The 27248-nt window shown below is 40.0% G+C and overlaps 1 protein-coding gene across 4 annotated transcripts; it reads right to left on the bottom strand.

Moving 5' to 3' along the window:
* Positions 1-1239: 1239 nt before the first annotated feature.
* LOC122082729 (transmembrane protein 161B) lies at positions 1240-16306 on the bottom strand. 4 transcript variants are annotated; one of them, XM_042650474.1, is made up of 2 exons: positions 14961-16306; positions 1240-1518 (listed from the first exon to the last, which is right to left on the bottom strand). In XM_042650474.1, the coding sequence occupies exons 1-2, from the start codon at positions 16117-16119 to the stop codon at positions 1457-1459; spliced, it is 1221 nt and encodes a 406-aa protein (XP_042506408.1). In that variant the 5' UTR covers positions 16120-16306; the 3' UTR covers positions 1240-1456. The 4 variants fall into 4 exon arrangements, with proteins under 4 accessions (XP_042506408.1, XP_042506410.1, XP_042506409.1 ...); XM_042650476.1 differs by lacking the exon at positions 1240-1518 and adding an exon at positions 13526-14013; XM_042650475.1 differs by lacking the exon at positions 1240-1518 and adding an exon at positions 13526-13975.
* Positions 16307-27248: the final 10942 nt, after the last annotated feature.

Genomic DNA, 27248 nt, shown 5'->3' with positions numbered 1-27248 from the left:
TGTAAACGAGTCCGCTTGGATTATCTACCGTCTCAGAGATCCTAATGGCAGCTTTTCGATTGCATCTACATTTTACACTTCTATACTTTAGTAGATTATCACTGTTGCAATTAACATTTGATGTAGACATTAAGTTGCAAATTTACACAACAACACTCCCAAGTCAGTAGTTGAAGTAAATATAATAAGAATTAAAATGAAAAATTAAGTATAGAAATATAGAGCATACCTTGGTCCAGCAATGAAAATGTACTAGTTTGAAGGGAATGTACCAATTCTGTAGGGAATGAATGGGCATTGTTTCAATCTAACAAACCTTAAGCAAGCAACACAGAAGGGGAAATGGGAAACTTGTTCCAAAAATCCCAGCAAGCTTCAATTGCTTGAGGTGTGCAGCAAATGCCACACTCAGGTCACGGCTGCCTCTGGTCGGTTGCCAATACTTGTGGTGATTTCTAGTCGATTGCTACTACCCACGGCAACCTCTGTTCGATTGCCAATTGCCACTACCTGCAGCGACCTCTGTTTGGTTGCCACTAGCTCGTACAGGATGTGGGAGCCTCTTGGTCAGTTGCCATTACCTTGCACAGGTCGCGGGATCTTGGTCAGTTGCCGTTATCTCGCACAGGTCGCAACTGCCTCTGGTCGGTTGCCAATACCCGCGGTGACTTCTAGCCGATTGCTACTACCCGCGGCGACCTCTAGTCGATTGCTACTACCCGCGGCGACCTCTATTTGGTTGCCACTAACTCGTACAGGACGAGGGAGCCTCTTGGTCAGTTGCCACTATCTTGCATAGGTCACGGGATCTTGGTCGGTTGCCCTTATCTCTCACTGGTCGCAGCGGCCTTCATGAATGTAGCTGTTGTCAAACTCAGTTCGCCTCTAGTTGTAGCTCCCAAATATCTTCCAACCCCTAAATCGAATAGGCTATTTCAGGTGAATTAATAAAGATGAGGGTATTATTGCGCTTTCATCTATTATATTTGGTGTTTGAAATCTGTTAAGGGGTAAATCTATCATTTTAACCTACCATTTAATAGGACTCACCAAATAGGTGATGGAAGTGAGAATCTTGAAAGTTCAGGGGAAGGTGGCGATAGAATTCAAAGTAGAGGGGAGGAGATTGATATTAGGTCAAACCTCAGGGGAGGGGAGTGTTTTATATAATCCATATCACCTTTGAAAACCAATCAATTTTGTAAACTCTCAAGCATGGTGAGCCATTACAACCCCTCATTCTTTAAAGTCCATAAATGCCATATTTCAAAGATAAGTGTCATTCCCCCTAAGGAAGGGTAGAGCTCCCCAAGCGTTGGGACATGTTCCAATCTATAGCAGAATCCAAGTTCAACCAAATTTTTGTATGCTGACAAACCACTTGACATCCATGTAGGACATTTTACACCACCAAAGTGTTCCGTGAAATGGATAAGGTTCTAGGCCTTCTGACACATCATTCGTTTTGCCAACGCCGAGCAAGAGAGGTGAGGCAGATGGTTCCCTCATCCCTGTAATCTGCGGAGAAAAAAGGGTAGTGGGTCCCACTCTTGTTGATTAAACGCAAAATAAATGATTAATTAAGAGTTGTAAAAAAATTTAAAAAAAAAAAAAGTAATTTGAGAATTTTAAAATAAGAGTGAAAGTTTGGATAGGTGAGTTTGAGCAAATGTGGGACAAGTATAATAGAAGAGTGATAGAAATTTTCCTTTAATTTTTATTTTATAGTCTTTAGGCATAAAACGTCACATTGTAGTAGAACTTCGGACCTCTTCTTGTTTTCTACTCCAATGAGAGAAACTCCATGGTTACCATTTTGAGGAGCTACGTGGATGTTTGGGCTTGACAAATTAATCATTGGATTAGTTGTACACAAACACACACCTTATAAATTAGTAGGCATCTGTCAAATTTCATACTCATATGATTAATTGACAAACATGATAGAACACACAATTTGCTATCATTAGAGAACCAAAGCATATTCTCATTGATTGATGTTTCATCATTTCCGCCCAGAAGGATATTGGATCATTTGGTTTGCCCAAGCATCTAAATGCCTATAGTTGTTACTAAAAATAGACATTATTGACATAAATCTAAAGATTTCCCATTCACTATGGTTCATCGGCACCATACAATAGAAGGCGAGAGATTTAAGGAGAGAAGGCGGTCACATCTGCACCATCCCATCATTAAACCACCAGCGAAAGAAAACTTTATCCTAAATCTAATATGCCCTTATATATTTTTACTTTTTTGATATCAAAGAAATCATGCACCCAGCAAATTGATGAGTCCATGTTTTTAAACCCAGAGGACAAAAAACCAGCGAGAAATCCGTGGGCTCCTGGTTTGAACGGTTGAACCCATGACATATGGTATGGTTCGAAAACTAAGAGGACGAAAAACAAGCAAGAAATCCGTGGCGGCGTCTGCTGGGGTGGAAGAGTGGTACGGTTCTAGCCGTTGGCACTATTATAAATATCAAAGTCGTTGGCCACTGTTCATGGAAAACTCAACGGCTCTCGTGTCCCACCTCTTCTACTTTTGTGAATTTCCATCGCAAGTCTTTCTGCCATCGCAACCTGCAACTCATCTTCTTCCCAGGAAGTCAACCCACTCCCGTCCCACTGTGCTAATTCCACTAAGAACCTAACAGCCCGGGCCACTGTGCTAATCCGTGGCATCTGGCTATGTACACTGTTCAGCTACCAAAACTCGTATTGCAGTTTCTTGGGCTCTCGTCCTCCTCGGGGCTTATCAAGAGAAATGTTGATGATGTTTGTCTCGGGGCTCATTAAGAGAAATGCTGATGGTGCTTGTCTCGAAGGAAATGTGGTTGGACAATATCATAAAGCTTGGAACTCAAGAGGCAAGAACCTCCCTCACCCTGGCCTATAATTATGGACTACACTCCCAGCTTAATGGATGATGATAAATTTACTTGAAGGGATAGTAATTGGGAAACCCCAATCCATCAGGAGTTTAAGAAGGGGCATTTACTAAAGCTCTGTGCCTTGTGCAGAAAAATCTTTGTACTTATAAGGTGTTCACTTTCACTACGATTGAAAAAATATATATATATTGAAGCCAGCCCTCTCTGCCATTCCATTCCTTATGAGGATACAGGCATGAAGACCCAACAGAACAAACTGCTTGCTCAAGAGAAATAGATCAATAGCACTAAAAAGATGGGAGAGGAGGGGAAGTGATTACAACAATTTGATACGGCCAAATTGATTGCTCAGTAGGATAAGACCATGTGGTATCTAAGGAAAGGACACATGTCGCTCACCTTTTAGAGGCTGCAAGGAGTCTGACCGCGTCAACCGCATGAAAAGAATATTCCTCACGAAGAGGATAAGACGTATCCGAGTAGGACTCGAAGAGGAAAGGAGGCGGACCCGAGGAGGACTCCTCCAGGAAAAGAGAAACCCCAAACCCTAAGGACTATAAGAGAGGGCCCGAGCGGAGGAAAAAAGGTAAGCAGAAAAACCCACACCATTACCCTTGTGAAAAGTTGTGCGGCCGATCTCTGACTTAGGCGTCGGAGGGCTAACCCCGGATAAACATCCGAGCCTCTGCCTTCTGTATTTGTGCAGGATCAGCTCATACGAATTTTCGGTAACAACAAATTGGCGCCATCTGTGTGAATGATAGTAATGGTGGGGAGAACCTACAATCGTAGGAACACTAGAGCAGCGTCGAATATAAACATGGGGGAGGAGGAACCTTCAGGAGGGCTCCCTCCCTCGACGAAAATCGGAGGAGAAAGGGGAAACGATGATCGGGAAGGTTTCGCGAGGGACCAACGTTCGGCCAGATATTCGGTGCGCAGAGATAGTAATCCTCCACCCCCTCTTGCAGCGCAAGAATATGTGACAAGGCAGCAGTTCGAAGCCCTCCAGGAGAAATATGACCGAATGGCCGAGGCAATGAAGGAGGTCTCCAAAGCTCTCTCAGAAGACCGGCGGAGCACCGCGAGGCCTCCATATCCGGCTCGAGAGAGCTTAAGACGAGGACCAGAGCAGTACAGGATCGATAAGGTTCAGTCATAATCCTCGAAACCGAGCGATAAGGGAAAGTCCCGCACCTGGGGGAAGGACGCGATGTGCCGCCGGAGCCAGACATGGGGAACCACGCCAAGGAAACGAACAGAGACACGAGGACTCGGGGTTGTAACAGATGATCCTGGACCTGAAAGATGAGATCAGGAAGGTGGCAGAAAACCAGACGGGAGCTCGTGAGCGAGACCTCACTAATGACACGGCTCTAGCTAATGAGGTCATGAGGGACCCGCTTCCGATCGGCTTTCGCCTGCCAAAGTATGACACCTACCACGAGTCTGGGGACCCCGTCGATCATCTGGAAGGCTTCAAGGTCGTTATGCAGTTCCATCGAGTCTCATAAAACATCATGTGTTGCGCCCTGCCATTGACGTTCAGAGGAGCGGCACGGCTATGGTACAACCGTTTGCCGACGAAGTCGATCCACAGCTTCAGCGATTTAAGTTACTTCTTCGTGAAGGGATTCTCCAGTAGCCAACCCCTTCAGAAGACCACGTTGAACTTGACCAACGTCAAGCAACATGAAGGAGAATCACTGTGAAACTACATGAAGCGCTTCCAACAAGAGAAGATCATGATTAGAGGTTTGGACCCGAAAGAACAGTTCACAGCCCTGCTGGAAGGCATCAAGGATAAGGAGCTGAAAAGGTCTTTGGCGAAGCATACACCGAGGAACCTGGCCGAGATGAGAACTCAGTGCGATAAATACATCCAGATGGAAGAAACCCTTCAAGCCAATGAAGAAGCTGAAGGGAAGACGGGAAGGAAAAGGATCTCAAGGGGTGACGACAAACCTTCCGAAGAAAGCAAAAGACGAAAGTCCAAGCGTAGTCGGGCACCCAGTCCACCAAGGACGTTCGAAAAATATGCGCCCCTAAACCGAAAACGAACGGATGTGCTGATGCAGATAAAGGACTCCCCGAATGCAAGAGCCATGAAGTGGCCAGGTAAGATGGGATGACACCCCGAGAGACGCAATATGGACAAATATTGCCACTTCCACAGGGACCACGGCCACGACACCGAAGATTGTTGGCACCTCAAGGGGAAAATAGAAGGAATGATAAGAAGAGGATATCTAGGCCAATTCGTGGACCGCGAAAAGGAGGATGCCCAAGACGGTAATGACCGCAGGGACAACCATAGTAGAGATGGCAGAGGTCGCTATGAAAAAAGGGGGCCAGCCCGCAGAGGCAATCAAGAACGACAAAGGGACCGAACACCCGAGGAAGCTGACCATCACCTCCGGGACGAGAATAAAAGCCCAACTAGGGTTATAGCGACAATCTGTGGAGGCCTAGCCACTGGAGAAAGTCCAGTCTCGGCCAGGAAAGCAAAAACCTATACGAGAAACGTACATGTGGCTGAATGGTCGAATAAGAAGGCGAGGACAGGGACGGTTATTTCCTTCTCAAAAAACGATCTGGAAGGGGTGCACACTCCGCACGACGATGCCCTGGTAGTCACCATGACCATAGCCGATTGCATAGTGAAGAGGATCTTGGTGGATAACGGCAGTTCAGCTGATATCCTGTTTATTGAAGCTTTCCAGAAGATGGGCCTGGATGAGGAAAAGCTGAAGAAAGTCGAACATCCGTTGCAAGGATTCTCCGGCGTAGTAAAAGTGAGGGATTGATTAAGTTGCCGGTAAGAGCCGGCACCAGAGATCGCCAAGTAACAATCATGATCAACTTCCTGGTAGTAGGCATTACTTCGGCATACAATGCCATACTAGGAAAAGTTGGTTTAAACCTGCTAAAGGCTGTCGTCTCCATACCACATCTCAAGATGAAATTTCCAACCAAGAACGGTGTCGGTGAATGTCGAGGCGATCAGGAGGCATCCCGGGGATGCTACGCCACTACCTTATGGGGAAGAGAGAAGGCGGGCGAGGCACTCCCGATAGAAGATCTGCGCGATGACACCAGTTATCAAAGGGGGGAACCGACTAAGGATCTGATACAAGTTGAGGCCGAAGAGGGGGATAACACTCGCCAATTCCAGGTCCGGGCTACAATGCCAAGGAAACAACGAGAAAAACTCATCTCATTCCTCCGAAACAACTCTGACGTCTTCGCCTAGTCGGCCTTAGACATGCCTGGAATAGACCGAGAGGTAATAGAACATCATCTGAGTGTCAACCCGACAAAGAACCCGTTGCAACAGAAGAAGACCTTCGCCCCCGAAAGGCAGCAAAAAATAGATGAAGTAGAGAAGTTGCTGAAGGCCCAGTTCATCCGCGAGATCCAATACTCGAAGTGGATATCCAACGTGGTGATGGTCCCAAAGGCAAATGGAAAGTGGAGGATCTGCATCGACTTCACCGATCTGAACAAGGCCTGCCTAAAGGACGGATACCCCCTACCGAAAATAGACCTTCTCATCGATACCACGGCAGGATACGAGGCGCTGAGCTTCATGGATGCGTACTCGGGGTACAATCAGATCAAGATGTCTGAGGGTGATGTCCCGAAGACATCCTTCGTGACCGAGGGGGGCTTGTACTGCTATGAAGTCATGCCCTTCGGGCTAAAAAACGCAGGGGCCACCTATCAAAGGTTGGTGAATAAAATCTTCAAGGAGATGATCGGCAAAACCATGGAGGTATACGTGGACGATATGCTTGTAAAAAATCTGAAGGCGGAACAGCACATTCAAGACTTAGAAAAGGCGTTCCAGGTACTGAGACAGTACGGCATGAAGCTGAACCCGACAAAGTGCGCATTCGGAGTAGCCTTAGGAAAGTTCATCGGCTTTATTGTCTCGAAGAAGAGAATTGAAGCCAATCCGGTGAAAATACAAGCCATTCGAGATATGAGGTCACCCCAGAATGTGAAGCAAGTCCAGGAGCTAACAGGCAGAGTCGCCGCCCTAGGGCGATTCCTGTCTCGGTCGGCTGACAGATGCCTCCCCTTCTTCAAAGCCTTGAAGGGATCTAAAAAGTTCGAATGGACGGAGGAATGCGAAAAGTCCTTTGAACAACTGAAGGAGTACATGGCCGCACCCCCACTACTGACAAAGCCAAACGCCAGGGATACCTTGCAGTTGTACCTTGCTGTATCAGCAGTAGCGGTCAGCGCAGTACTGACGAAGGAAGAAGGAAGGCAACAACGGCCAATATACTACGTCAGCCAAACCCTGCTAGATGCCGAGGCAAGATACAGAAAGACGGAGAAAGTGGCATACGCCCTGGTAACAGCGGTAAGAAACCTGAGGCCCTATTTTCAATCACATACAATACGCGTATTCACAGACCAGCCCCTGAAGAAGATATTGCAGCGGCCGGACATGTCCGATCGCCTAGTAAACTGGGCCATAGAGTTGGGAGAATTCGACATCCAGTACAAACCGAGAACCGCGATAAAAGTACAGGCCCTCACAGACTTCATAGCCGAGACGACGCTCCCTGATGATCCCCAAGAGCTTTCCGAGGACCGAGGAGAAAAGGCTTGGGAATTGTACGTGGATGGTGCTTCCAACAGCGCGGGAAGCGACGCGGGGATCATATTGGTCAGCCCCGGAGGTTTCAAGATCGAGTACGCCCTACGATTCGACTTCGATGCCTCCGACAATGAAGCAAAGAACGAAGCGTTAATAGCCGAAATTAATCTGGCACAGGCTTTGATGGTACAGGAGCTAGTGGTGCATAGTGATTCACAGCTCGTGGTACGACAACTGAATGGAGACTACAAAGCCAAAGAACAAAGGATGGCTGGGTACTTGAAGACAGTGCGAGAAAAAATAACAGCCTTCAAGGAATTCGAGGTAAGGCAGGTGCCACGAGAAGAGAATGCTAATGCAGACGCACTGTCGCAGTTGGCCACCTCCGACTTCATAGACCTTGGATGATCGGTGTATTTTGAAGTGCTACCACAGCCAAGTACCGAAAGACCCCAAGAGGTATTACCCGTAGGCGAACACGGCCATAGCTGGATGGATGCCATGATCGAATACCTAAAGGAAGGAACACTCCCCGAGAATAGGGACGAGGCAAGGAAAGTACGAATGAGGTCAGCACGCTTCCTTTTGAAGGACGAGACGCTGTACAAAATAAGGTTCACCGTGCCATACCTCAAGTGCCTGAACCCCGCCGATGGCTAGTACGTGCTCCGAGAAGTGCATGAAGGGATATGCGGCCAACACCTAGGAGCCCGGGCCTTGGCACATAAAGTGCTGAGGCAGGGCCTGTTATGGCCGACAATGAGGAAGGACGCGGAATCATTAGTCAGGAAGTGTCAAGTGCCAGATGTTCACCCCCGTCCCCAGGCAGCACTCTACCAAGCTCTCATTCCTATCAAGCCCAATACCATTCGCCATGTGGGGAATGGACATCCTAGGCCCATTCCCCCTGGCCACGAGACAAAGGAAGTTTGTGGTGGTGGCGGTAGACCACTTCACGAAATGGGCAGAGGCCGAAGCACTGGCGGCGATATCCGAAAAGAATGTAAGGAACTTCTTCCAGAGGGCGGTAGTCTATCGATTTGGAATCCCTCGGGCGGTGGTAATGAACAATGGAACTCAGTTCGCCAATCCGACTTTCGGCTTGTTTTGTGATGCCCTTGGCATTGACTACAGGAAAACGTCTGTCGGTTATCCATCGACCAACGAGCTGACAGAGGTAACCAACCGTACCCTGCTCCAAGGAATAAAGAAGAGATTGGATGATGCCAAAGGGTTATGGGCAGATGAGTTGTACAACATCCTCTGGGCTTACCGCACAACTAAGAGATCGGCCATCGGAAAAACACCCTTCATTTTAACTTACGACACCGAAGCTATACTTCCGATGGAGGTAGGGTCGTAACCCACCGGATTCAGTACTACAATGAAGAAAACGATAAAGGACTCCGAGCGAATTTAGACCTCTTGACCGAAGTCAGGGACACCTCGCAAGAAAGGATGGCCACCTACCAGCAGAGGGTTGCGAGGCACTACAACTCCAAAGTCCGAAAGAACGAGTTCAGGATGGGTGACCTCGTCCTCAGAAGGGCAGAAGTATCAGACCCGAGGCATCAAGGAAAGCTAGCTCCAAATTGGGAAGGTCCTTACAGAGTCTCAAGGGTAATACGGCCGAGGTCCTATCACCTGGAGACTACAGAGGGAGAAAAGGTACCCCGATCTTGGAACTCGAAGAACTTGAGAAAATTCTACCAGTAGTGAAGTAGCAAGCACACTCACATTTTGTAATTTTTTGCTCCTAAGCACTTTCAAGTTGTAACTCATCCTAAGCTCTCCGGATGATTTTATTTATGAAAAATATGTAAGCTGGTTTACGACAGTTGATGGGAATTCTCCTGTTTGGTGGCTTTAGCTTTGCCGAAGGTCCTTACCTCGGTTGGGGGCTCTGGCTAAGGCCGAGCTGACCTGATCGAAGGTCACAACCTCGGCAGGGGGCTCCGACAAAAGCCGAACGGACCTAACCGAAGGTCCTTACCTCGGTTGGGAGCTCAGGCAACAGCCGAGCGGACCTGACTGAAGGTCCTTACCTCGGTTGGGGGCTCTGGCCAAGGCCGAGTTGACCAGACCGAAGGTCACAACTTCGGCAGGGGGCTCCGACAATAGATGCCGAGCTGACCTGACCGAAGGTCACAACCTCGGTTGGGGGCTCTGGCTAAGGTCGAGCTGACCTGACCGAAGGTCACCACCTCGGTTGGGGACTCATGCAAAGGCTGAGCTAGCTTGACCGAATGACCTGACCGAAGGTCCCGGTCGCAAGCAAAACTAAAGCCGAAGCCGAAGGAATAAGGCCTAAGGGACGCATGAATGAGAGAAAATGTCGAAAAACTTGATTACTCCCACAGGAAGAGCCTCCTCGTGAGAGTAAGGGGGCTACTGATACGACCAAATTGATTGCCCAGTAGGGTAAGAACAAGTGGTATCTAAGGAAAGGACACATGTCGCTCACCTGTTAAAGGCTGCAAGGAGTCTGACCGTGTCAACCGCGTGAAGAGAATATTCCCCACAAAGGGGATAAGACGTATCCGAGTAGGACTCGAAGAGGAAAGGAGGCGGACCCGAGGAGGACTCCTCCAGGAAAAGAGAAACCCTAAACCTTAACGACTATAAGAGAGGGCCCGAGCGGAGGAAAAAAGGTAAGCAGAAAAACCCACACCATTACCCTTGTGAAAAGTTGTGCGGCCGATCTCTAACTTGGGCGTCGGAGGGCTAACCCCGGATAAACATCCGGGCCTCTCTGCCTTCTGTATTTGTGCAGGATTAGCTCATACGGATTTTCGGCAGCAACACAATTCATCAAGAAAAAAATAATAACAACAATAATACTTATGCTTAAAATGGTTAACAGGAAAGGATTCTCACTAATTCCTTCTTTTGTATAAAATCTCTTGAGGTGTGGTCTCAAAACTGTGTGTTAACAGGTAAGGATTCTCACTAATTCCTTATTAATTGTTTCAGTTAGAAAATTTTAACATAATTCTGTATGGACATGGAGGAGACTGAAACTAAACTTCGGCCAATCAAGCTAAACTCTAGCAGTCTGGTTAAAGCCACAATGTAAAATCCAGTTCCTAAGCACTCTCCCCTTTTCTCCATTGGGGAATGTTTATTTCAATAGGGATAAACTGAATTCTTAGATATGGGTTACATCTAAGAATGCTTTTGGATTGGAGGAGATAATTTACCATTTCAACAATCACCATACTAGACCTGCTACTAGACCTACTTATTTGTTTTGTATAAATTAACATAACTGATATGAAAGGGAAAAGGAAAGGGAACTGAACTAAAGGTGCTCAAGCTAAACTCATGTTAATCATAATCCATGCTGTACATTTCAGTTCCTAAATATTCTCCTTCCATTTGTGATTGTGTATTTCGATGGATAAATTGAATTCATGAGCTATAGATCCTATCATCCCGATGTGATCCTGGGTTCCAAAACCTTAATATTGGATCCCTATGGCCCACAATGATGCTAAATAACTCAAGTTAAGAATGTAGTAGCAATTTCATAAATTCTGGAACTACCCAGACCCTTAGAAGTGAAGCAATCAACACGACCAAACTGTAAAGAAAATATGAAAGAACAGGCTTTCTGGTAAAATAAAATAAAGACCAAATAGAAATAAAGTACAATAAGCATGGAATTTGAGTAATATTGATATAGGCTCTCTATTTACAATTAGTAAGATTTATCATCCCCAACCTCCCCTGATAACAGAATCCAGCGGAAGAGGGAACTAGTTTGCGAGTGCGACAAGCCCTCACCCAAGGCTTCAACTCAAAAGGGTTTGGCATTATAATCTCAATTTCCAATCCTCTTCCATGTATCTTAGATCAGACCAAGTAATCAACTGGAAAACTATAGTATATATCCGCAACAAGTCCATGCGGAGGAAGTTCAAAACCTGCTCTAGTTGCACATTGTGTTTCTCATAGTAGGACTGGTCTTCGGAAACAAAACCCTAAAAGTATAATCACTTACAGATGGGAAGCATATGCCCAAACTATCAAACCCTACAGATCAGGGATGAAGGAATCGAAGAACAATTTTTTTCCAGCACAGCAGTTTCACCCATTAGACATCTTCAGTATAATTGATTAATTCCCAAAAGTAAGATCAAAGAATATGATAGGGTACAGAAACAGAAAGAGAGAGAAAAGGAGTCTGAGAAGAGAGAATTCTGACCTGAGAAAGAAGAGTTGGTTGTTCGGGTTTGAACAAATAAGAGAAGAAGAAGAATGTCCAATCACGCAGCCTCAACACAGCAGAAGGTACTCAAATAATTTCTCTAGATTCATTCCCATCTTCCTAAATGTTGGTTACATGTGTGCATATGAAGAGGGGGAAAAAAGACTCCTAATCAAAAGCTAAATCTGGAAATAATTTTTACTCTAATGTAAGATTGAATCACAACTCATCCAAAACCATCTAGGATCGTCAACACACTCAATAAATTCCAGGTTCAAGGAACAAATCAGAAAATAAAAGAGAATTAGAGAAGGGGATAGGGGACTATCTCAGTCCTGGGTCTCTCACCCATGGCCTCTCACCGTCGTTCAAACCTTGCTTCTCCCACTAGGGTTTCTGCATCTCTCAGCCACAGCAAAAATGCCGTTATATATATATATGGGAGAGGGATAGGCATGCTAGCAGGATACTTTAGAATCTTACATGCTAGCAGGATCTTAGCTGTCGGATTCGCTCAGCTTATATAAACCGTTGGATTCAATACACCGCTGCTACATCATAATTTTTTTCCCAGTAAACTGCATCTGACCTGTGACCCTGCAACACTTCCAGCCCCCTCCTCCATCCCCTTCGCCTCGATCCCCATTGCCCCGTCTGTTGGTTTCCACTTTCATTTTTATTTATGATGATAAGTTCGGATTGAGCTTTGGTAATAGACTATGGAAACTCAGACATGGCATCAATTATAAGATGCTTGGTTAGGGTTTAGTTTTTTAGCGGTAACCCCACTCCCAGATGTGGATAAATGGAAGAACCCACTTTTTACCAAAACCCAGACAGAAAATAGAAACCAAATTAGTAACTACCAGAAGTAGGAATTACTAGAATTAGTAACTGAGATTGAATTACTAGAATTAGGAACTGAGATTTAGACATTTGGTTGAATTCTAAAAAGTAGAGTTTTAGAAACTGAAACTGAAACTGAAATTAGAAACAGATAACATAGGATTCTGATGAATCCAGATTTTAGAAAAGTAAGTTGAACCAGGATTTGATATTGATTGAGAAAACTGAACTTTAAACAGAGACTAAGATTCAACTGATGAATCCATTGCAAGATAATTAGATAGGGAATTAGTGCATCTATCACTCTTGTAAACAGAATAGAAATAGAGAACAGGTTACGGAATCACAGGTTTAAAAATTCTGACCTGTTTCAATTGGAGAAAAGGAAAGATGGATAAAGAGGATAACAATTTTATTCAAAAGGCGCTCTGGCTTCTTGTTTCAATTGGAGAAAAGGAAATTCCGACATGTTTGTCTTCGGATGATGATCCAATTTTATTCAAAAGGCGGTCTATTTGCTCTGCAACTGAAGGCAAAACTCAGAGTATGAACTACACTTCCAGATCCTTCATACCTGCAACAAGTCCGTATTTATGATGATTCTCGAGTTGGCCCTCTGGCTTCTTGTTGATATAATCTTTAAGAATAAATCCATAAATTTGTCCAGCAAACAGGGTAGAGAACTCAGATATGTCGAAGCAGCCGATGGAACTTGTGGGAGATAGTGGCATCGAGGACGACGGAATTTTTGGAAGAGAGAGGGCAAATTGGAAATGGTGAGGGAGAAGAAGATCAACTGTAGAGCGTCGAGGCTGGGTAGGTTCTATAAGACAACAAGTATAAACGGTATAGATCTAATCTAATCTAATCCAACGGTCAATATACGCTAGCATACCTAATACCTGGGTATCCTGCTAGCATACCTGTCCTTTTCCCTATCTATATATATATATATATATATAAACTCAAATAGTTGGCTTGTTTCAGCCTTTCCTCTTATTTATAAATCAATTGATTACATCCTAAACAATTTCTAGAAACAAATAAAACTTCAAATATTAATTGGAAACTAATTCCTAAATTGTCTCTAATTCTAATTACATCAAATAATGGAAATAGAAATAAGTGGGCGAGCCTATTTGCAACTTGTTGGTCACAGGTTCAAAACTTGAAAACAGCCTATCCTGTAAATCAGGGGGTAAGGCTGCGTACATTTGCCCCTCCCACACTGCTCCATCCAATAGTCCAAATGACAGCTAGCTCATATCCTGATTTATCTCCTCCACAGGAGCTGGCTTGGGCTCTAGGTATCTTCCTCTAATTAAGGCTGGTTGATGGGGCATATCTTCAATTGGAGGAGGAGAAATTTAACTATAGAGATGAAGTATCAAGATTGGTCGAAAATACACTGCAACAAAGAATTTCAAGCTGGTAACCGTTTCCAATCTGTAAAATCAAGATTGAATCATATTATGTCCATATTTTTGCCTCGAAATACTCCAAAATACAATGACTAAGTAGGTATTTTGAGGGAATAAACAGAGTGATGAGAGAGAGATGTGATTACATCTCAGTGAATCTAAGGAGAAAAAAGTAATGTTTATTGCTTACAGGCCTTGTTTTTTAACTTTGCTAGTTTTGCTTTCATGATTCTTTATGGTCTGGTTCATTCCTTAACTATTACCAATATATGAGTATAGGTGTCAGGATAAGTGAGTAAATAATCGTCCGCTAAAGGTTAAAGGGAGCAATAAAAATTTTGTACTGGTCCAATAAAATTTTACTAGCAGTTATTTATGCCAGCCTGGAACACTGAAAGCAGAAAGCTACCAATGATCAGTTTTGAGTGGACACCACAATGAATTCAAAATTTGCAGTATCATAGTAAACTATCTGCATTGGTGGCACAGGACAATTCATAATGATAATAATTAAGGCATATAAGATCAAGGTAATGTGTCATTACAAAAATCCCCTTAAAAAAATGAAAGTATTAGTTAAACACAGAAAAATGGTAGTGCTACAAGCAGATCACTCTTCACCAAAAATACAACTAATTGGACCAATATTAAGGGCCAAAATGCATAAGCAAAACTGTCAAGAAACATACAAAAAACCACGACGATAAAGAACAAGGCTTGCTGAAGTAAAAAGGGTCCAAACAAAGACAACCCACCAAGCCATAAATAAAGCTACTTCTTTTACAAACACATAACAAGGGAAAAAGCTGCATACAAATGGGACCTTCATAGATAAATCACCCTCAAATTGAGACAAACCAAGAAAAATGAGTACCAGCATTGATGGTGCAAAAAACTGCAAAACTACTAAACAGAGGTAATAATTGTGCAAGAAGATCTTTGCCCTACTGAAGTCCAAGTCTGGAACCTTACTAGCATGTAATCTCTGGTACCAAGATAACACTGCCTCATTCAAATACATTTGTAAGTTGGGGCGCAGCGCAACAATCTGTGAGAAACCCGAAACCAACAAACACCAAAGCCTCAACTTTGTAAAATCTGATTGTGCCATCCCAAAATTCCCAGCCAACTTATCAGCATCTCTAGTTCCCAGACTTGAATTCCTTCCTTTGATATCAGAACTGTTTTTGTTAACAAGCATTTCTGCAAATGGATTAATCCAGAGCAATGATGCGAATATAATCACCAATAAATTCATATAAAGAAGCATCCGAGCAATCCAACCGCAAGAAATTATGGACAAATTCCAACGAAGCTGATCAGTGCCAAGCCAAAATGACCGCGCACTCTTTGTCGCTGGCATGAACAGAAACCCCGTAAGACATCCAACAAAAACAGCGATTGAGAACTTCCCTAACCCATCAACTGAATCAAGTTCAAAATCGAACAAAGAAGGAGTAACCCTAAAAACAATCGCAAGCACTGAGAGAAACCCCAAAAAACCCATAAGAATGCTTATCTGCTTCTCCGACCTCTTCGACGCAGATCTCTCAAACGATACCTTGCCAAGCAACACGAATATCTTGCAAACAGCAACGAGTCCCAACAGAACAGGAACTAGAGCTCCATTAACGAGAGATCCGGAGCCTTCCGAGACGGGCAAGAAACGGTGAAGCAAAATACTGGAGAGAGCTACAATCGAGTAAACGAAAGCATCTCGATATCCCGCAAAATAAAGCCGCGATTCGAGATGGCTATCGACGAGACGTAATCTGAAGATCTGAGCATTGCTTTCATCAAATTCGAATTTTTCCTTGGAACGATTCTTCTTCTTGGGCTCTGGGTGCTCTCTGGAAGACAGGTTCTTGTAACCCTCGAGACCAGTACCTGATGATGAATCTGTGCTCTGGGGCCTCCGAATCGCCGCTCTGACATTCGATTGGTTCTGGTCATTGCCGAGGCTTTCTGGGTGGATGTAAGTGTAAAGACCCTCGAGAAATCTTGTTGGGATCCTAAGGATGGTGAGGAAGAACGTAACCGAGAGACACAGCGCCGCTTGAAGAATCAGATTTTTGTAAGCCTCAAAGATGGGTACCATGATTCTTTGTCTAACCTCGAAAGTAAGAATCATACAAACCAGGAACAATTACATGGAGATTTGACCCCAGACTGAGCTTTGTTGTTGTTGTTGTTCTTCTTCTTCTTCTTCAGTTGGTTGACCAAGTATAGCTCAATCCGAGAACTCAACTCCACTAGGTTTGGATTTCTCAGGACAACTTTGGAACTTGGAAGCCTGGAACTGGGAAAAGTTGTTTCAAAATGACGAAAAAGCCTGGAAAGCATTGGTATGAGGCTATGAGCTGCTGGGCCCATTAAGCCTAGTTACATCATGGGCCCCAGCTCTAGGGTTAGTTATCCTTTTTCTGTACGAGCCCGGTCCATTCCAATCCATGCATGGATTTGGGCCATTTAAGGACCATGAAGCATGATAGAGCAGGGGGTTTCTTTTGGTGGGGGTTGGGGTGGCTGTCCTATTTCTACTATTATATAGGAGATTAATGCAGTATCAAATATATATTATATTATTATATAAAAGTATGTACTCATGTTTTATGGCTAATCTTTTCTTTAACTATATTACCCCTCTTACTTATTTAAATACGTCATATTTTTCATTAACTTTTTTGTCAGTTTTTTTTATTTTTTTTATATTTTTTGTACCCTTTATATATTTTTTTAATATTTATATATTTTCTAAATTTTAGTTTCTTTATTCCTATCACATCCCTTTCCTTATCTCTCCCTCCCTTCTCTCTCTTATCTTTTATTATATTCTTTCATACTATTATATAAAAGTATGTACTCATGTTTCGTGGCTAATCTTTTCTTTAACTATATTACCCATCTTACTTATTTAAATACGTCATATTTTTCATTATCTTTTTTGTCAGTTCTTTTTATTTTTTTTTTATTTTTTGTACCCTTTATATATTTTTTTTAATATTTATATATTTTCTAAATTTTAGTTTCTTTATTCCTATCACATCACTTTCCTTATTTCTCCCTCCCTTTTCTCTCTTATCTTTTATTATATTCTTTCTTTATTAATTTATTTCTCTTTCCACTATCTTGCTATAGTTTCTCTTCCTATTTTTACTAAAAAAAAATCTATATATTTCTATATTCTCTCCTCACAATTGTTTTTCTAATTTCGTTTAGCTTCCTTATCAATAAAAAATATTTAAAAAAAAAAATAGTTTCCTTATAATCTCCAACTACGGTTAAACCCCCTTACTATCAGAAGAATTCTCACGATTTTATCTCTCTCTCTCTCTCTCCTTTTGAAACTCTTTTCCTTCTGCCCAAAAGAAAAAAAAATCGTTTCATGCTTTGTCTCTCATGTTCCTCTCTTTCTCTCCTTAGCTTTTGTAGGAAGGGGCTAACATTAGTTGAGAAAAAAAAACCAAAGCATGAGAGGCTGAAGGATCCTTACTTCAAAGGATTCATTCTTCGGTAATTTCTTTTGTTTCTCTAGGTTATTGTTTGAATTTGATTTCTGTCAATGCTTCTTTTCTAATTTTTTTTATTTTATTGAAATCCTCTCTCTCTCTCTCTCTCTCTCTCTCTCTCTCTCTCAAAGTCGTAGTCCATTGTGGGTGAGAGGATAGTTCATTACTCTCTTCAGCTAATTGTTTTAGATGATAAGCCCTACTTTTGGCACATGCTATGAAAGCTTGCAATTGTGCAACGGAAGGCCCACTAATCAAAACTTATTGCATAAAAGTGAATGAACGATCAGTAGCTTTGGTTAGGTTTTCCTCTATAAACTTAGCTTAATGGGTTCCATATGAAGCTGAAAATGCGAATTGGTAAAATATTGAATGACCTTACCCCTCTCTCTCTCTCTCTCTCTCTCTCTCTCAAACACACAAAGGTAAAAGGAGATGCAACAACCATCTGTGACAAAGTTTCCAATAATCAAATCTTCATACTATACTTGTTTCCAATAATCAAATCTTCATACTATGCAGGTATCACTTTGAAAGGAAAAATGAGTTCATGCAACAAACTCAATGAATGAGTATAAGGCTCCGTTGGATTCAGCAATAGGACCTTGCAAGGATATTGAATTGTGGAAGAGGAATGGGTATCCTTCACCCCAATTGCTAAAACTAATGAGGTTGGTTGAATGTCTTCTTACAACAGCAGCTTTTTGTCATATGTGCACACTTATAGTACCTTTTTAAAATTCAATGAAAGTCTTTGATCGAAGAACTTCTTTTTCGTCTTTCCTCCTCCTTCAAACAAATCATACAAAATCACCTACCAGAAAAACTAATAGATCTCTCTCAATAAATAAAAACAACTTTTAGTACTATTACCAAAAAGTTGAAATGAACTAGAATTTGGTTTCAGTATGCAATTGAGTCGTTTAGATCCATTCCTTTTATTGAATGAGTTTGCTGGTAGGTTTTTCTTCTTCTCTGGTTTCTGTAATATATCAATTTTCAGTCAGAAATTACAGAATCTTATTAAGGTATTGGTTTTTACAGTTTTCGCTCCTGCTGGATTCCCTAATCATCCTCAAAGGTTTTGAGACTATCACATATATGTTTGAGGTATGTTCCCTTAGGTCCCCAATCATTGATGAAAATGAGTTTGTGTGGAGTTTGGATTATGAGAAACTGAATCTGTGGTTGTTCATGGATTGCAGGGAGCTTTCACTCATCAAGATTTTGCAGGAAGCAAGGGCACAATCAGACATGGTGATGTACAGGTATTGATTCTGTTCAATAATTAAATAGCGCCCTCTCCAAAATTGCAGTTTGATGTATTAGGTCTCATTCAATATTGTTCTCATGATTTCTTCTTCAGTGGATGACTGTTGGTTGGGGTATAGTTCACTCATAAATGCCTGCAACGGATGGGGTCAGCAAGGGATGGCAGCTTTGGATCGATTTGTCATCTTAAAACAAAATGTAAGCAAATAAATCCCATCAACTGATGTCAATTCAATCTTGTGACAAATTCATAATGGTAAAATCAACTAAATATTATCACTCTCACGGTTTCATTAAAAAAAAAAAAAAAAACTTACTCTCATGCCCTCCTCCCTCCCTCTCTCTCTCACACACACATTTCTTTCTCTTTCTATCTTGCCATAATCTAATTTTATATTATTCTATATTTATACTTAAAAAAAAAAATCTATATCTTTACCCAATTGCTTTCCTAATTTCGTTTTAGTTCCTTAATCAATAATAACTCTCTAATGAGCTATTATTCATCATCACTTTTGTTGCTCTTACTTATTTATTCTATTTTTTTGGTACCTTTTGTTTTTTTTTTTTTTTTTTAATTAAATATTAGATTCTTTCCTCATTTAAAAAAATTAGTTTTAGTTTCTTTATTAAACTCTCACACCCTCCACTCACTCTATCTCTAATATATAAAAAGTAATATTAGTTTTTAAATAATATTTTCTTTATTTAGTTAAAAATTATTTTCTTTATTAAAATCACTCACCCTCCATATTCTCTCTCTCTCTCTCTCTCTCTCTCTCTCTCACACACACACACACACACACGTTCCTTTCTCTTTCTATCTTGCCACAATCTAATTTTATATTATTCTATATTTATACTGAAAAGAAAAAATCTATATCTTTCCCCAATTACTTTCCTAATTTCCTAATTCCGTTTTAGTTTTTTAATCAATAATGACTCTCTAATGAGCTATTATTCATTTCTTCTTTCCATTTTATAATTTCACATTCTGTGTTCTGATATTGATAAAAATAAAAAACCAAAGAAGGAGTAAAATCGAGAAACAATAAATCTAAAGTCGAAACCCTAGGGCTTGAAGATGTTCTACTCACACAACTTTTTCGCAAAGATAAGTCTTTTATGGACGATTTGGATGGCAGTGCATATGCAACAGATTCGAAAACCCCAAACCATAGCCACTGATTTACCTTCATCTATCGGTATGTCTTTATCTTTACTTCTCTCATTCGACTCTATTCAAATGTTTGTAAATGGGTTTAAAATTTGATCAAATTTGGGCCATAGCCAAACTTCCCTTTGATTTTTTTTTTTCCTGAAGCAATTACTTATTCTTCATTTTCTTCTGTTCATCCCTATTCCTTACTGTTTATCATTGAAAGCCGGAAGGGAATCTTGAAATTCTGAATTTTTTTAAAGAATTTAGAAGAATTTGTTTCTTTGAGGGCCAAGAAGGTCGTTCTGATTTTGTACAAGTACCTTACACCATATGGGATGGACCCATCAAATAGGAATTCTTTATGAGTGCCACATCTCCAGTATATCTCGAGGAGACACTTTGTTGCCATCCCTTTGTGTTATTTATTGGTAGTTTATTATGAGCGTATTCTACATGTTCGTTGATTCAATGTGTATGCAATGTTTAACATGTGCTTCTTTTACTTGAGTTAATTTCTTCATTAGTGAGGTCTAAAGTCTTTAGCAAATTTTTTATGTCAGTGATACTTATAGTTTCAGATATTTTGAATGCTAAATACTATTCAACATTTGACAATGGCTTTTGCTCTTTATATATAGGACATTAGAATGGATATACATCCTCCTACAAAGATCTAACAATTAGTCCAATGGAAGAAGAGTATGTTTCTTCTATATCCTGTGTTTCTTCATCCTATGATTGCACTTTCAAATTTATAGGAATAAAAAATGCAAGGCAGAAATTTACATATTGGAATTATAAAATTTACATATTGGAATTATAAATTTCTTAGTAATAACAGTTCATGGAAGTTGTAAATAATATTATTACTTCTTCTTTTTTTTGGGGGGGGGGGGAGGAGGGGTTGGTGGTGCAGGTTTGTGAAGGACTACTTGGAGTTGACCGATGGTGTTAAATTTGTTTTTATCAACTTATATCAAGTTTGAATGTTAGATTGTTTTTAATTTCTGATTATTTTTTATTTCTTTAGTGATATAATGTGTAAAGAAAGAAGTTGACCCAATTCCATGGCAATTAGAGAGTCACGAGTACTTCGAGCAGTACAGTCTTGGTATGGATTATGCTCCTCACAAATATTTTTTGTGTTCCTTAATTTTTAAGTTAATACAAATGATACATTAGCAGAAGGATCGATTTTATTTACCCATATCAATATTTTGAATGCATTTATGGATGGTCTTAAAGTTGCTTTTAATTTTAATATACCATGTCTGAAACAAATCCATGCATTGATATTTTATTTTATTTTTTTTGGGTTCTTGGACTTCTTTTCATTCATATAGTTCCAACTTTCATAGTTTACCTATATATGTAGAATAAAAATTTTAAAAATTATTGGAATTGTTGCAGGTCCTTATCGCTGATTGAGAGTCCGAGGAGTCAATGGTTTCAATTACAATAGACCTTTTTCTTTTTGCAATGTAAGTGATATCATGTGGTTTACCGAAGTGTTTCCAAGGATTTACTCTTCTGTGAATATTTAAATTTGAAATCGATAAAAAGTATGAATTATTTCTTTCAAATCCCTTTGTTATTGTTGCAGATAAATAGAGATTTTTCTAATTCCCCTTCTCTCTCTCATAGTTCTCTTCTCAATTCACTTCACTCACCCACTCCCTCGACTTGTCTCTAAGCGAATCCAATATCTAATATGTGAGAGCAATAATGTTGGCACAACTCTAACATTGAGCAGCAACGATCGAACTCACTTTTGAAACGATGATCGGAAGTCAGACTTCTCTGCAACTTTGTCGACATTGCGAAAGATGTAAAAAATATGAAATATTTCTCTCAAATTCCTTGTCATTATCAATATTTAAGTTGAAGATACTATGGAATTTCTCAATTCATAGTATAGACTATTACTTTTTTTTTTTCTACGAATCTTTATTTTTTCTGCATTGAGGGCCTCATGATCTTATCAACTAAAAATTAAGGCATTGAAGGTTACTTGATTTTTTTCTAATGATTTTTTATGAATATTATTTAGCTGATTCAACTATATTTTGCCATCTTATCTAACTACTTATTTTTAGATTTGTGTTCATTGCAACAGCTCCTTGGAATTCTTTAATTAACTATCCCTTGTTTCAATAGAAATTTAAGGAAAATAAGGTACGTAGATATTGCTCAAGGTTTTCGTGGAAAGTAGCCTAACGACCCATTTGTGTTTTGAATTATTGCAGTAATTTTTCTTTTGATTTCAGTTTTATAAATTATTTTATATACTTTATACTAAATAAAAAATTATAGAACGAATGATTTTGGTTTTAATTTGTAATATTGAAAAATGACGAATCAAATCATTTTCCTAACACTATTTGGTTTTTATCTCGAAGCGTTATTGTACCATTCATAATGCCCTATAAACCTTTTAAGATACCATTTTCCTCTGAGCTTATCTAACATTGAAAATAAATAAACTTCAGTAGAATGCACTCCAAAGTCACGATAACATTTTTAAAATTCATGTATACACATTCACATATTTGACTTCTTTGTGATCCAATAAAGTAATTTTGCTTTAACCAAAAAAAGGGGAAAAAATGGATTATGGATAGATGAATTGAGGATAACATTTATTATATTATTTATTTTGAGCTGGACACCTCTCTCTCTCACAAACCCTATCTCTCTTTTAAATCCTCTCACCCTCAACATATGGCCACACGTACATTTGCACGTGTAATTTTTACTAGTATATATATATATATATATATATTTTAATTTGAAAGTTATTTAATACAATATTTTATCCGAAATGACAAGATTTACTCTCATTGCTAAATAAAATAAAATTACAATTTCACTATTTTTTTGCTAAAGCCCCCAACCCCCCTCAAGGAGGTGGAATGGGGAATATCTTGAAGCCTAAGGAGCAAAAATTAATTGTAAGGATGATGTCTTTAGGAAAAGAACTCCTAAAAACCTTGCCCAGGGTGGTAAATAGCCCATTTAGAAATAGGGAGGGCCACTACAATGATAGACCTATTTACATAGCAAAGACGACAAAAGCAAAGTCAGCCATTGACAAGAGGATATCCTTTACCATGGTGACGATCTCCTAAGGGCCGCATAAAGGGAGAATAACAGCATCTCACAAGAGCTTGGCAAAAAAAAAACATTGTCACATTTGATAACCCAACCCTTTTGGTAGAGTCAAGGGCTAAACGAGTGGCAAGCGCCTCACCCACAATGGCAAACATCACGACAAGATCCTCAAGAGTGATAAAGTGAAGACATCGTCTCTAATCCAAAATGAAACAAGCGATCCCCATAGCTTTGGGGCAGGAGGTGTTGCATCCATGAAGATAGAGAACAACTCATCTAGAGGCTCAAGAGTCAATGCAGGATCTAGCAACTATTGAGAATGTTCGTAGTGAGACCCAAGGATCAAGGGGAAGGCTTCGTCCACATTCTTGCAACAACAATTAGCAAATATGTGAGGATGTAATAGTGGTGCTAAAGATTATAGTATTTTTCATCTTCCAAATCTCCCAAACAATAATAGTATAAATATTGAAAATACCATGTTGCTCGTTCTTAGTAGTTTTTGAGATTCCGTTGCATAATATAAACATAGTAAGATAGGCTATAGATAATACTTGATTTCATGAAACTGAAGATGCAAACCATGCTTGTTGCATCAAGAGACGGTAAAGGATTGCATGTTCCATTGGTTTATGAGCTTGCCCACACACAAGATGAATATTAGACACTATTATGGGCATTTGCTCAAGGTTGATCATCACACTAATAACATTCAAGCAATCCTTCCGCAAGAAAGACTCCTTATTTGGAAGAACCTTTAAATTCCACAGAATCTTCCAAGCGTCTCTTGAGACAAAAATAGTCTTAACAACCTTTTTTTATTTTTTTTGGTAAATAAACATTCTTAACAACAGGAAGTTAGGTACAATATATATATATATATATATATATATGTATATATATTAGGGATCAATCCTCCCTCAGTTTGAGATAGCTCCATCAAAATATCCATTTCAGTTATGTGATTAACCATCTTTCAGGATTTTTTTTCTTCGGTGGGGGTGGTCATGGGGGTGGGGTGGGGGTGGGGGTGGGGGGAGGGGTGGATAGTCACCATTTATTAGATTTTGTTTTCATTAGGTTTTTCTATTACTTTTATTTTTCTTTTTCTTGGTCCCTGCTTGGATCCATGTAGCCGACCCCATTATGTTGAGACAAGGCTTTGTTGTTTGTTATGGTTTAATTGATTTTTCATATTTGAATTTCGAAAGCCTATTGACAAAGTTTTCATGACTGAATAAAGTAAAATGAAGGAAAATAAAAATACAACAAAAAGAGAATTATTTTTTTTAATCACTACAAAGATCAATTATGTAACTTATTCAAAAATAAAAAAAATATGATAATTAAATTTTAGGAGAGGTTTTCTCACACCTTTAGTGTTTGGGGGGAGGGGGGATTTCCCATGCCGCACAATCGGAGCATGAGAAACGATTTTATCAATAGAGGTATTCACATGGTCAATGAGGAGAGAGTGTGTGAGTGCAGGACTCACATGATCAGCATGTGACACATTGGAGGGAGTGGGGAAGCATCCCTACATTTTGGCTTGTATTTTTTTCTACTAAATTCTTACTCACTTTTAACCAAAAATATCAATGAAAATTTTTATAAGAGGGTTCCCATAACGCCAGTGTGGGGATGTGGGAATTTGCACACCAAACCAATTGTGGGATAGATACCAAAATCATAAAGATGGGGGTTCACATGGTTAGAGTATGAGAGAAAATAATAGAAAAATCCTATGTTGAAGGAAAATAATTTTCTAATATCATGAAAAAGTTTTTCGAATACTTTTTCTCCTCTCAGAGCTTCATCCATATTCTCTCCATAGAATTCATCGACGTCACCTTAGCTGTGGGACCACTCTCCGATCCCCATGCTCTATCAATTGGAATCATATCTCACTTTTTCTATGTTGTGAGCTCCATATGTTTTGATAATATTTCGTATTAAGTCTACTTTCAATCGATGTATAAAAAAAATCTACCTTCAGCCAAATACCCCAATTGAAAGTTCAATTGAAAGTTTGTAGTGTGGAACTAAAACAGTAAAAGCATTCCAATCAACAAAACAAGCATGAATTTGGAAAGGCATGATCAAGAAGGAAGTTTCCCAAATCAGACTCAAACAATAAAACTTTGATAAATCCCAAGCAATCATTGCCTTATGAATGGGTTTATGACCCTTAAATAAAACTTTACTTCTAGATCTCCAGACAAACCAAAGAAGTGTAAAAGGAAAAAAGGCCATTTCAAATCCTAATCAATGTGGATGCTCTAACTAATATTCTTACCATTTCAAAAGTGGCATTTAACTAAGGGTCTCAGTTTTTATTCCTAAACTTGAGATGAACCATGTCGTTTAGTCCAAATCAAATATGAACCATGGATGTTCTAACGGAAATGGGATCATTATATTCTTTACCTTGCCTCTGTTTCCTGAAAAATAATTCACTGCAACTGATAATCGAATTCTATAGTTAGACCTTCTCACAAAGAAAAGTGCTACTAGTGCAATCTTTTATATGTGGCCTTCATCCCTCGTTTTTTTGGATTCAGTTTCTCTCCAATTAATTGGGCTCTTAATTAGTGATCTAAGAGCTGGGTGGACACCACATCCCAAATACATGGGGTGTCAAAATCATCTGCAACTGCTGCATCGTTGCATGTGAGTATTGATGAGCACATTTATGTGTGAAATCTATGGTAGTAAAACATGTATTTTACATATTTAGAATGGAGCTACCTTGGGTTTTACTCTCTTTTTGCAAGTTTTATATTTTCAAGGCCTTAAGGACTATCGGGCGCTATGTCTTCAATTTTACACTTAAAGAAGTCCTATTTCTTTTCATGGTTGCGAAGAGGACGAAATTCTGAGCAAGATGGACGTGTTCAATTAAAAGTACACATTCGTTTGGTCACCCGTACAAATGATTATTCTTTTTGGGCCAGAAAAAGAATAATGGATCAGAACTGAACTGAGATGCAGAACCAGCCCATTTGCAGTTGTTCCAGAGGTACAAGGAATACTCCAAATGCCAACAAGGATCGATGGACCACATCCTTAAGTGATTAAAGATTTGTTTTTGGTAACAACAACTACCTAACGTAGTTGGTGAGCTATGGTGTACAAAATTCCCTTGCTCACCAAGAGGTCTCAAGTTCAAATCTCATGGTTGTTTTTTTTAGAGAATTTTGTTAAAGATTTCCTGTTTTTCACTCACTTAAAGCACTAAGGGCATAGAGGGGATTTCCACATCAAATTAGAAGGAAAGGAAAATCGTGGAAGCAAGAAGAGAAGAAGAAAAAAAAAAGAAAGGAAAAAAAGGGAGAAATAGAGATTGTCCAAATCTTCTCTCTCCTCCACATCATCACCCACCAAAAGATTGTCCAAATCACATAAAGCAAGAAAAATCGTCCCTTGGAGCGAGAAAAAAAAAAAAAAAAGGAAAGAAAATAAGCAAAAAAAATATATAGGAAATTTATTTCTCTCTTCACTCTCCTCCACCTTAGCACTTTTGGTCTCAAAAGATCTCACAATCAATTGTGAGTTTCTCTCTTTTAGGAAAGAGAAAATTGTTACCCTACCTCCCCATTCTCTATAAATACAACTCATGTAAGAGGAGGGGAGACAATTCATTCTTCTTCTAGTTTTTTTTTCTAGTTGTTCTCTCTCTTTCTCTTGCTCTCTCTTTAGTTTTAGTTCTTTTTTATCTTTTCTTCAATCACTTTTGTAATAGTTTTTTTTTATTTCAATTAATGCAAGCACTCTTTTATTTTTATTCAGCCTTTTTATGTTTATGATTTATGCAATTGAGTTGTAATTTTTTTAAGTTATAGTTCTAGGCTTAGATCTAGGTGACAAGATCACGAGCCGTGGAGCAATTTTTTTTTCAAGTTCAAGCATTGATTCAAGTAAGTAGGCTCCTTCAGTAGTCTTCTCTCCCCCCTCTCATTCCCTCTTCTGACTACCTTTTCTTTCTTAATTTAGGATTTTTATTTTCAGTCGTTACATTATTGCTATCCCTTTCCCCCAAGCTTCATGGCTAGTGTATGTGTTGGCTTTGCCCCTCCTAGTGATAGAACCATCAATTTATTGTTTTTATTTTAATTGTCTCCCTTTCCCTAAAGCCAAGTAGAGTAACCCTTGTAAGAGTGACTCTCTGGTCAAGTAGGGAAGCTCATATTATGATGCATCCCTCGG

Source organism: Macadamia integrifolia, chromosome 6 (assembly GCF_013358625.1).
Source record: "Macadamia integrifolia cultivar HAES 741 chromosome 6, SCU_Mint_v3, whole genome shotgun sequence".
NCBI lineage: Eukaryota > Viridiplantae > Streptophyta > Magnoliopsida > Proteales > Proteaceae > Macadamia > Macadamia integrifolia.
This window is presented reverse-complemented; position numbering and strand designations above follow the sequence as displayed.